Below are 12,223 nucleotides of genomic sequence, written 5' to 3'. Positions count from 1 at the left end.
AAGACAAAAGATAAGCATCTAAGCAAAGGGTAAGCTAGGTCTTTGCTTGGGCTCCTCTATTTAAAACATTGGAGGCCTGCTTTAGGTGATGAAAATTCAAATTTCTATATTGGTTTTTGACTGTGACTGCATGAAATTTGAAATGAAAACCTAAAATAAAAACAGATGCTTAGTCATTGTATCTGAAAATATATCAGAATGAATGCTCACCTTCTGTTTGCAAAAGGGCTTCCTGAGGGAACAGAGTGGGAGAACAGTGTATCATTCATGCTGGTCACTGGTCTGGGAGGCCTTGAAAGAAGACAGAATTTGTGGTTTGTAAAGCATGAAATACAGCATCTGTACACATGCAAATACTAGCAGTCAATAGAAATGAGAGTCCTTCTGCTTTTCTTCTATAAATCTAAATTTTTACATGGATTAGCAAGAGCGAGTTTAGAAAAACATTCATTTTTATATTTTTAGGTATCCTGCATGCAATCTGTTTGCTCCCTTTACTTCCTCCAGAAAAATAATTGGCTGTTCTATATTTTCACAAAGCCTACTGAAATGCTCTATAAAACATAATTAATACAAAAATCTTTCAACAATCTATAAATTGTTTGCATACTTCACTGATTTCTTATTTAACTTTCTGTAGTTTTAAAAGAACACTGACTCTTTTTTGAAAAGCCAGGTTTCCTCCTGAAATTGCTACAATTAACATCTCAGGCCATTTCAAATGGCCATGTGGTAATTCTTTTGAATTCATAGAGGCTGCTCCATGTAGGGTGTAACAGCTCAATGTTACGCAGAAACTTATATTTTCACTAGCACAAGAGCAAACAATCTCCCCTCTGATAAGTTTGCTATGGCATAGTATATGTCAGAAGAACCACTCCATGATGTGTTCACCTAAACAGCTCTGCACTCAAGAGCATCACACAATTTAAACTTTAAGCAACCATGGCGTGGGAGCTTGTTAAGATGAACCATCAGCTCACTATGTTTACAAATGAAAAAACAAACACAGGAATCTACTTAATAGAATTTTGGAGATGAATGTTTCTCTCATCTAGTCACCTTCCCTTCTACACTTAGGGTGTTTTTTTTTTAAGTAGCAACATTAAGGGGAAAGTAGGAATGTACAAGACTGACAAAACACTGACTAAGATGAATGCAACAGAATACAACAAATTGATTTAAATGTGCATTTTTGGACAGAGTGCTTATCAGAATAAATATGTACAAATTCATGATGCATTACATTCCTCATGAAAGAATTTCAGAAGATATTCTTATGACTTTTTCATAAAGGTGGCCAGGTTTTTCTACATAGCAAATGAACAGTCAGAAAAACACTTAGACAGTAGAAAACAATATAAAAACTGTTAGTTCTTATCAGGGGCAGACTGGGAGGGAAAAGTGACCCTGGAAAAGGGACCAGAATCCCTCCCTCCCCAATCCTGCCCCCCCCCCAAAAGGAAGGAGAAGCCACCTGCCTGTCCTGCCTGCCACTCAGGGAGGGAGGAAAAGGCAGAAAACCTGTCAGCCTGCCAGCTCAGCAGGTCACATGTGGTCTCCACCTCCCTGCATGCAAGCCTCTCCCAAACACCTGGGCCAGTGGCAGAAGGGTAGCATGTGGTTGCCCTGTTGCCACGCGAGGGATTCTCCTGCCACTCCTAGGTTGGGCCAATCCAGAGGCAGACAACAAGTGGCCTTCCTGTCACTGCACAAGATTTGAGCAGGACATGCATAGACTGGCCCAGCCTACCTCTGGTTCTTATGCATCAGTTTCTCATTCATCTCAGAAATAGTTTAGAATCTGTAGGTCAGTATGAGGAATTCTGTGGAGTTGGGCCAGAAACCCAATTTTAGAATTTTTGCTTTTGACATCAATAAGGTCTGGATGGCAGCTGTAGAATGATCACCTGTCATATTCAATACTCCTTGTAGCTGAAGCCGATGCTGTTGGGGTAATTCTGTTATTTGAACCCGGGGTAAGAAACTGGGAATGGGAGGTGTTTGTTCCTGTTGTAATCTCTCCCAAGCCTGGGAGCCTGCTTGACTTGAGAAGTCCATGAATCACTCAGCCTGTTTTCCTGCCTGCAGAGTTAGAGGACTATTAGGACTGTTAGGTGAACTCCCCTTCACTGGCAGTTTTCAAGAAGAGGCTGGATGAATATTTGTCAGACATGCATTGGGCAGGGGGCTGGACTAGAAGGTCTGTATGGCCCCTTCCAACTCTGTGATTTTGTGATTCTATGATTCTGAGAAAGGGAGGGGGAGAATTAGGAGTAGCCTTGGGGAACCTATATCTGCTTGATACTTGTCTGTAGCTGCCAGTCCTAGCAAAGGTGGCATAAGTGTACGATACTGGCATCTTATCAATAAAGAACTTTTACTCATGAAGGACTCTTCGGAGTTGCCTGACATCCTTACATAGAAGGGGACCCCACCCCCCAACAAATAGCAATGTAAATGTAATGCTCTTGCACTTGGCATGGTGGTTTAGAGGATGCACTGCTTATGAAGCAGATCCAGGGGAGATGCGAGAACACTACAGCTTAAAATACTCTCAAAATGCTAATCAGCAGGGAGGGAGAGGCGTCCAGTGAGACAGTGAAATCCCTTCTCCCTCTTCTGCAGATGCTAAGATCTGTTCAAAAAAGAAGGCCTAAGGAAGAAATCAGCATCTTTGAAAAAAAGAAGCAATAACTGGAAGTTACAAAGGTTGTCCCTCCATCTAAAAATATACTGAAAGATAACTTACCAGGTATCTCTTTTGCAGCCAAAACAAAATAAAAAGATACTATTAATTAAGATGAAATGTTTTCTTTAAAAAGGAGCCACAAGTAGAGAGAAACAACATGTTTCACTATTAAAATTCTGATCTTATAAGCAAGCACTCAATAAGTTGTGGCTCACAAGCAGGACTACTGTGGTTTGATATAAATGGTTATGCATATATCCAAGTCTACCTCTATGAGATCATAATAACTACATTGTCACCATTGCTGGTGATTCACATCAAGAAAACCACTGACAAATTGGTTATCTCATAGGATTTCCATACATATATGAATAATATGAAAATTGATTTTAAATAGCTTAGTATATTTATTAACAATAGATGCCTATTTTACAGTTCAGTATATGGATAGAAAGTTACCAATATTTGTTACAAAAGTAACAAAATGTGAAAAAGGTGTACAGTTAACCTCTGTTACATAATAATACGTAGAAAAGTCTTTCAAGCCATTGACATAGCTCTGGATGACCAGATAAGCTCCTTGTGTTGTTTGCATTGGTGTTCTTTTAACAAGCTCCCATCTCCTCATTACTGCTGTATGTCAAGCTGCTTTGAATACTCGACGAATTATGCTGCACAATGAACTGCATTTGAAACTCAAGACACTAGAGCATGAGAGTCTGTTCAAAGAAAAACAATAAAGACCAGTAGGTATATAAAAGGTAAACTAGGAATTGTAGCCATAACTATGTGCGATTCAATAAACATGCTGCTTTAACTTAAATTCTTTCTGATTACTATTGATTAAAGTTAAATTACAGAAAATCTACTATAAAGGCCATAGATTGGTAGTGAGTGATTAATAAATCTTGATGCTCATTTAGACTGCTGTAGTATTTTAAGCATAATTAGCCTCTTCGGGGGGAGTACTCTATGTTTCAGCATAAAAAGTGTTAGCAGAGACAGCAAAGACTGTAGTATCAGTTTGCAAAGCATTAAATATAAGAATACAAATTATCAAGGGAATACTTTTCCAAGCCAGAAAAGTCATTATTCATTTAGGGTTTGCCCTATCAGCATGTTATGCTGATATAAAACAGGGAGGTAAAACCACTCTGCTGGCTTACAACATCTACTGTGCTGAATTTAACAATTTTTGAACATAATATTTATTACTAAGTGCAACCACTGTGCTGGCAGGGAATCATATACAGGGAAATACTACACTAAAACCTGAATATAAAGCTAGTACAAAGGTAGGCACAGTTACATAAAAGAATTTTGTCTTTACTGAAAATGACTGCTGTGTGTGTGTGTGTGGGGGGGTACTTTGATCACATGCAGCCTACCATTGAAGTGGCTATAAATCCTCCTTTGCTAGGATGCTTGTTTTGAGCTGTTCTCATGAAACACTTCATCTTCCATTATATTTAAGAGTAAAAGTTACTCTGGTAAGAAGATATTCCTCTCGATTTCATGTAGCATATCTTTCCTCCTCTGAAAATTTGTTAGTTGCATCATATGTACTGCTCTTCCAAAACTTTTGGATTTTTATTTTGGTTTCATTTTACTTAAATATAACTCTCAATTTCCCATTAGGAAAAATAAAAAATAAAATCAGTCAGTTTCACTGTCAGTTCCAGGCACAAGGAAATTGCTCTTAAGAAAGGAGGTAATATCCTAAGGTAAATAGGTCAAATTACTCATTTTTGATACCCTTTTAAGAACAAAGCGTAAATACCCCAGTATATTTCCTGCTACTGAAATGTACTGGGTCCAGTCCAGTTGTGATTCAGACAGCAATCCTACGCATATATACTTTTAATTAAACAACAGAATAAATAAATTGGAGGCAGAAAACCAGACAGCAATGTTGTCTGGCCGTTAGACAGCAAGAGAGTAAAAAAGATTACTAAAGGAAGATAGAAATACTGAAGACAAGTTGAACAAATTCATTCTACTGGTCTTCACTATAGGAGATGTGGGGCAGTTACCTACCCTAGAACCACTATTTCTGGGGATGGCATCTGAAGAACTTAATCATAGAGATTCAATCAGAGATGAAGATCTAGGGCTGCTAAATCATAAATTAAAAACAAAAAAGTCATTGAATACAGATGATATATAAAGAACTTTTTGATCTCCTAAAAGTAATGTGTAACTTGTCACTAAAATCTGACTCCTTATCAGGGGACTGGAGATCCCAGTGGAGATCTAGAAAATTACGGGCCAGTCTAACTTCTGTTCCAAATCTTGATTGGAGACAGGATAATCTCTTCATGGCCTGGGACCCACATATCTAAAGGACTGTCTCCTCCTACATGTCTCCGTTTGACTACCACAATTTTCAGGCTGCCACCTATTGGCTCTTCCCTTACTTAAGATGGCCTGCCTGTCATCAGTCAGAGTCTGTTTTTTCCACTGTAGTTTGCTCTCTATGGAATGGGTTTCTTGAAGCGATGAGGGAAGCACCATCTTTAGAAATTAGGAGGTGCTGCAGGCATCTTTTAGAAGCAGGGGGGTATCTGGGGTTTTATTCTATTAGTTTGAATTGTAATATTTTAAATGTTATGTGTAAGCCTCAAGAAAAAACAAGATATAAATATTTTAATTAATAAATAAATATCCAGGAAGGCCTTCTTTAAAAGAATATGAAAATGAATGAAGATGAGCCAATAGATATATACTTCAGAAAAGGTGTTTGACAAAGCCCCTCCTTACCAAAACTTCCTGAGTAAAGTTTGCAGTTATGGGATAAGAGGACAGCTCCTCTTGTAAATTAATAATTGGTTAAAACAGGTAGCAGAAACCACGAGTAAATGGAGAGAAGATGCCTGTTGACTGACTAGTTATTTCTTAACATTGTTTTGGCTACTAAGAAATCAGACAATCTGAAGTCTAATATTTCAAACTAATTTTTGAAATTCAGGCTCAAAACGATTAATCAAATAAGATAATATTTTAAAAGAACTGTTTGTTAAGGTTAAACAAATGAGTTCTTCATTGTGGCTTCTGCTAATATTTTCATAATAGACTTTCCGTTTATTACTAGTATAACACACTGATCGGGTTTATAATGACAGCTCATTTCTTTAGAACGATCTCACTTAGTAATCACAACATGGCATTTAATATCTATGTAAGATTTTTCATGTCAAAGCAGGTTAAGTGACTTCCAACAGTGCAGCCAACCATAGACACTCATTATGTAACACAATATTCCTTCCAATTACTATACAGTAACACATACATACAACAGTGACAAGCGTAAATACTGAATGATCAGCCATATGTAAGGAAAAAAACTGACTTAAGGTATATGAGACACAGAACATGAAAATAAATCCTTGCAATAGAGATCTAAATCCACTTTAACTAATTTACATAATAGGAGAAATAGTTACATTAGAAACCCAATTATGTAATCCTGATTTTTATTTAAACACACAGGAAATTGTTCTTTCCATATAGTTCCTATTCAAACATCTGATTACCGGGTTTACATATCTCCAAAGCTACTTGGAGAAAGTGTATGTGAAACATTTTGTGAAAGCTAATTATCTTTGACTAGAGATGGGCACGAACCACAACAAAAACGAACCATGAGGTTCGTGGGTTTTCACGAACCAGGAACCATGAACTGGCATGAACTGGGGCAAGTTCACGAACCAGTTCGTGGTTTGCGGTTTGTGGGGTTTAAATGCCCCTTTCTGGCTGCTTAGCAGCAGCAGGGGAAGGGGCATTTGAGAGTTTAAAGGGCCCTTTCCTGCCGCTTGCAAGGGGCAGGTCCCTTTAAACTATCAGCTGGCAGGTGGGGGGGGGAATCCCTTGCAAGCGGCAAGGGCCTTTAAACGGCCCAAACCCCAGCCTCCAGCCCCCACAAACTTCCACAAACTGGTCTACTGATGAGAAGTTCTAAGGACTCAACAGCAAAATAACATACGCTAGTCACTTAGGTCTTTTGTGCATTTTACAAGGCATTTCTAGATATCAGGTGTCTCAAAGGTTGTAGACACAAAGAACAACAACAACAGCAATAACATTCGATTTATATACTTTCAGGACAACTTAACGCCCACTCAGAGTGGTTTACAAAGTATGCCATTATCTCCACGACAAACACCCTGTGAGGTGGGTGGGGCTGAGAGAGCTCCTAGAAGCTGTGACTAACCCAAGGTTACCTAGCTGGCTTCAAGTGGAGGAGTGGGGAATCAAACCTGGTTCTCTAGATTAGAGTCCCGCACTCTTAACCACTACACCAAATTGAACAGAATGAACACCATAGAAGATTCAAGACACTATTGTTGTGTGAGTTTGCACTTATCATCAATGGGCAAGTCTGTTAGCTACTGTTTTAATTGCCTGATGATTCTACTTGCATGTTTCAGATAACAGTGATTAGTATGGGGATGGTATAGGCACTTTTTGCCTTGCTAATATCTGACATGATGAATTAGCAGAATACCAGTCAACTGCTTCTAAGTCACACTCCTGCCAGAAATTAAATATTTAGACATGCTTAGTTTTCCTGTCTATTGTTATACTGTATTCTTGATCATCACCTGCTGGTTATACCAAACAGTGAGTGTTCATATATGGAAAAATCAAGATATTTTTGATTAAATTAAAATATAACAGTTGAAATCACCTATGTTCTTCTTTTTGTGTAACAGTGCATTCAGTTTCAGATCATAATTTCTGCAGACAAGCATTGCCTCTGTGTGGATTAACATACTTAGAAAAAAAAAGAATCTTGCCAGAAACAGGCAGTAGAAAATAATACACACATCTCAGATGAAAATTCTGAATTTACTGTCAAGTGCTGAAACGCAGAATAATTTTTAGTCTCATTTTTTACTTCCTTCAGTTTCTATAATATGGTTTCACTGGTCAACAGATATCTGAATCATGTTAACCTCTTGTCCACTACTCAATTTAGCAATCTGTATCTCAAAATTTAAAACGGTCATTAAGATTGCAAAGTTATTAACTACTTCTGTAGATCTCTCCAAGGATTCACTCACCCCCATCTATGAAATTCAATATTGCATAGGTGAGCAAGAGGTGAGTAAATTCATACTATATCTCAAGTCATCTGTGACTTATGTTGCCTTCCCCTTGTCTCTCTTCCCCTTTGATGCTGGCCCTGCAGTTCATACCAACTGGATCATTGATTAAGAAGCATCATTTCTTGAAAACTGCCATGAAACAGTTAATTGAACATGACATTCAGTATGAAGCTGCCCCCTTCCACTTGTCCTTAAAACAAGATAAATAGTAGGTCAATTAGAACAAAGATGTGCAAATACTTACACAATATGAGCCAAGTTTAGAGGTTTTTCAGGCTGGTCTGGAAACATTGGGTGCAAAGGCTCACGGCTGGAAGCACAGCTTAAAGACTTGCTAAGTGCATTCGTTAACTTCTTAGCAGGTGATTTCTGGGAGGAATAAGGAAGGTAAAGGTAATCTGGACAGATAAAGTTTAAACAGTTGTTGCTACTACAGAACTACAGAAAAACAAAATGATACTTTACTACTGATGGTAACTTTTATCCACAAAGTCCATACATTTGGTCGGTCTGTATAGGTCCTGAGTTACTTCCTCTTAATCTGTTAAATAACTTTAAAGAAGGCTTAATCTTGTACGGCCAGGAGAGATTCTACTTCAAAATATTTTCAGAATCTCCCAGTGTTTCATTAATCATCCCATGCATTGAGGGGTGGGGAAATATGTAAGAGAGTCTAGGGCCCTCTTCCAATCTCTCCATGGGAACAGTGTTTGAAGAAAACATCTATCTCTGAACAGCAAAAATTCAGATTAGAAAGTGATCAAACATTTCTGTTAACGGAAACCATGTCAGTCATAAAAGTGTTAGGTACAAACAGACGTGTACACATATACTTTCCTTAACTTGTTAAGACTACATTGGAATTTTTCAGCAAACATACCAAATAATCAGATTATGACTATTAGCAGAGTTCTGTACTAATAGATAAAGGCATTTTATCCTTAACTGGAATACAGGCAGAACTGCATACCTTTGCATGAACTGACCTCTGAGAAATTTACCATTAGTGTGAAGTGCCCATAGTCCTATAAACATACTAAATGCTGATACAACATTCAGTCAAGACAAACAAAAAGTGAAGATTCCAGAGTGAAAAATAAGTTTGATTTCCAGTTGCAGGAATCAGACTTCAATCAGGCTCTCTATTTCCTTTTCAGAATTGGTTCAGAGGCCTCTACTATAATCAAAACTTCTAGTGCATCTCATCAGTTGAGGTTGCAGGTAGCCACATGGGTCAAAAAAATTAAAAAATGTAAGTCATGTTACATTATGCATATACTAAGGCCTTAAAAGCTGGACATAAAATCTCTCCCCTCCCCACCAGTCCATGAAGAATTCTGGCAGAGTTCAAAAGCCTGTATGAAAGAACGGACTTGCAGGTCCCGTTCCCTCTTGCACAGAGGCTGGGCAAACCACTTGGCTGCCCCAACTCTCTGCTTGATGTCTGTCCCCTGCTCTTATTTATGGGGGTACCAAACTTTTCCCTAGGCAGTATCCTCCACCAACAACAAATCTGAAAGAGAACTCCCAGCTGGATGGAACTGTACAACAGCACTCTGTGTCTATGTTGCTGTTTAGATGTAACCCAGTTCCTGCATCTCCCGCTTCACTTGCTCTAGCTAATGAAGGGGTAATAAATTGCACTTTTGCAATTTTGAGCTATCATGCTCAAGGGATGGCAAGCTGAGGTGCTGCCCTTCCCCTTTATGCTCTTTGGAAAGCAAATCTGAATGGGTGTGATGTGTACAGAGATCAGGCTTAAAAGCTTTCAAAATATAAGAACGTTTAATAAACATAAATAAAAAGTACACATGGTCTGTTCCAGCATCAGGCCAGGCGAAAATACAAAAAAAGGTGAAACTCCTCAGCCCTCCAAATACTAAACTCTGTAATTATCCTAAATGATATTTCATTAGGATGGCTAATAAATCTTGAAGTTGCAGCATTTAATAGTCCTTCATTATCTTAGTTCTCAGTGTTGGGACTTCTATTGTCTCTTTACACTTGGTCAAGATGGAGTCCCTTAATAAAGCTTATTTCTTCATGGCTTCACCCTACTTGGCCAAAAGCCAAAAGAAAGCTTCTTCCTTATGTCCCGAACATTTATAATCTTCCTCCCTCTGGGGTCGTTCTAAATTCCTGCTTCAAGAGGAAGAAATTACTACCTAGACTTTTGGCTGTCCCACTCTGTCCTTTTCAGGTGTGCAATGTTAAACCTTTTGTTCATACGTTGGCCAGAGCCATTAACATAACTAAGAGCTGGAGAACTCTGTGCCTGGAAGAGAGAGATGACTTGGGACACTGGATTTTTCTCATGTTACATATGTGAATTTTCTGTACTTCTGTACCCATGCTCTGTCAGGTTAATTACAACATGTATTATAGCTGGCTTCTTCTAGCTGTATCTGAAGAAGTGAGCTGTAACTCACAAAAGCTCATACCGTACCACAAATTTTGTTAGTCTTATAGGTGCTACTGGACTCTTGCTCTTTTCCACAGCTGGCTTCTTGGAACTCTAATTTGCAATATCCCTCCCACTTACTGCTTGGATTATAAAGACTCCTTTCCCTTTTCCACTCCATGTTTCTGATGAAGGGAGTTTTGACTCTCAAAAGTTCATACCCTGGAAATCTAGTTGGTCTTTAAGGTGCAAATAGACCTGAATCTTGCTCATCTCCTACAATTTTCTTTTTGCTAGTCTTTTACTAGTAGAGTAACCTCTGGTACATGTGTAGCGTGCAGCTCCAATTAACAAAACATCATGGTGGATTATATGGCGGAGTATATTTCTCTACAACTACATGCGGTGCTGTGATATTTTGGTTTGTCCTAATAAAAAGGTATTACTTGGCTTTTATTTCTGACAAGCTGAGTGAGCCATAAGCCACCTAATGAGCATTGCTATTCTAGCAACAAATCATAGTTCTTCATTTCTTAATCTTTGTCTATTTCTATGCAATTCTTGCATTAGCTTCCATATACAATATATTGATTATATAATATTTCATCTTGTTTCAGTGTCCCTATTGCATTCTTTCTAACAATGAATCTTCTTAGAATTGAATTCCAGATTCAAAGGAAATCGATATTGTGAAATCCACCACACAATGTCTTAAAGTTTGACCCACAACCTTGCTAAGCTGCAACATTTGGACATCTGTTTGAACACAACCTTAACTGATTTCCATGAAATTTAATGCCAGGAAAATGTGCATAGAAGTCAAAGCACATATATAAGCATAAAGCCAATGAATTTAGTTGTGGTTTTAATTGGTTATTGATACAATTTAATACCCTTGTAGACAATATGGCATGCTCATATATATATTTACTTCACCAGAGAGCAAAACACTGTTCATTGTATTAGATTTTTTTTGCTATAGCTGTGCAAACCACTCTGAAAAAATTGAAAGACTATATTGATTGAATATTATTGAATATATAATATGCCCAGACTTCTTTTGAATTCATAAAAATGTATTTAATGACAACTTGAATTGTAAATCAATATTTTCCATAGTTCCACAGTTCACATCTATCACCACATCAAGCATAGCATGTGAGAGAAAAGGTAACAAACTTAACTATGAGTCCTACAAAAATGAACAACTTACTGTGGAAACAGTATTATATTCCAAGACCTGCTTGCAGCTGTCCTGACTTCCAGTATAGTATTAACATGTTAGACTGTTCAAATCCACACGGAGGATAGTCACACAGTCCAACTCTTCCCATTTTTCATCTCAGAAATGACTGGGGAACAAGGGACCAAGGCTGGGGCTTCTCCATTTTAGAGATACGTAGCTAAACTGGCAAAGCAAGTTTCCTATTTTGCAGTTTTAAGAGAAACAGGGTGGTCAGTTCCAATTCCAGTCCTTGGGGTTTTCTCTCTGGCTAGCGGAGTTCAAACAGTCTGCAGCATTTCATGACCCTTCCCTTACCCATGACGTGTATTCTTTCATTTGGTGCTGGTTGCTATGGGAACCACTGGCATGTCCCCTCCAGAAGCAATCCTGACAGAGCTGGTAATTGTGACACTGCTGGCATCGATAGCGAAATCCCATCATGCTCTCGCTGTGGCAGTAGGAACACTCAACAGGGTGGAAGACTACAGAGGAAAAAGATGTAAAAACAAAATGAAAGAAACAATCAGCACAGCATTAAAACTGAAGCCACTAACCGGTCTTGAAACTTTCCTTTGTATGTGGTGATTTTCAACATCAAACGCTATTCTTAAATTGCCTGAAATGTAAATGTAAAAGCTTCAGAATTGTCTCTCAACACAAAGAAGCATCTGCTACTGTCTAAAAAAAAGCCTCTTGTAGTGTCAGAAAAAACATTTTCCTAGGAATGAAAATGTTAAGGAAAATCTTAGGGTAAAAAAACTCTGGTCTATTTGGAATAGAAGAAAGATATATTGTAA

The 12,223-nt window shown here is 38.1% G+C and overlaps 1 protein-coding gene across 6 annotated transcripts in view; it reads right to left on the bottom strand.

Annotated features, from left to right (window-relative positions):
- The window catches only part of DTNA (dystrobrevin alpha), a 236,753-nt gene that overhangs the window by 71,245 nt on the left and 153,285 nt on the right, over positions 1-12,223 (bottom strand). For all 6 annotated transcript variants that reach the window (XM_054984554.1, XM_054984556.1, XM_054984555.1 and 3 more), the window contains exons 8-10: positions 11,742-11,908; positions 8,045-8,169; positions 211-291 (exon numbers count right to left, since the gene is read on the bottom strand). In XM_054984554.1, coding sequence (XP_054840529.1) covers positions 211-291; positions 8,045-8,169; positions 11,742-11,908 — 373 coding nt within the window. The remainder of the gene's footprint in view (positions 1-210; positions 292-8,044; positions 8,170-11,741; positions 11,909-12,223) is intronic.

The sequence above is a fragment of the Eublepharis macularius genome, chromosome 7 (genome assembly GCF_028583425.1).
Source record: "Eublepharis macularius isolate TG4126 chromosome 7, MPM_Emac_v1.0, whole genome shotgun sequence".
Lineage (NCBI taxonomy): Eukaryota > Metazoa > Chordata > Lepidosauria > Squamata > Eublepharidae > Eublepharis > Eublepharis macularius.
Note: the sequence above shows the minus strand (reverse complement) of the source record. Positions and strands in the feature narration are given on the sequence as shown.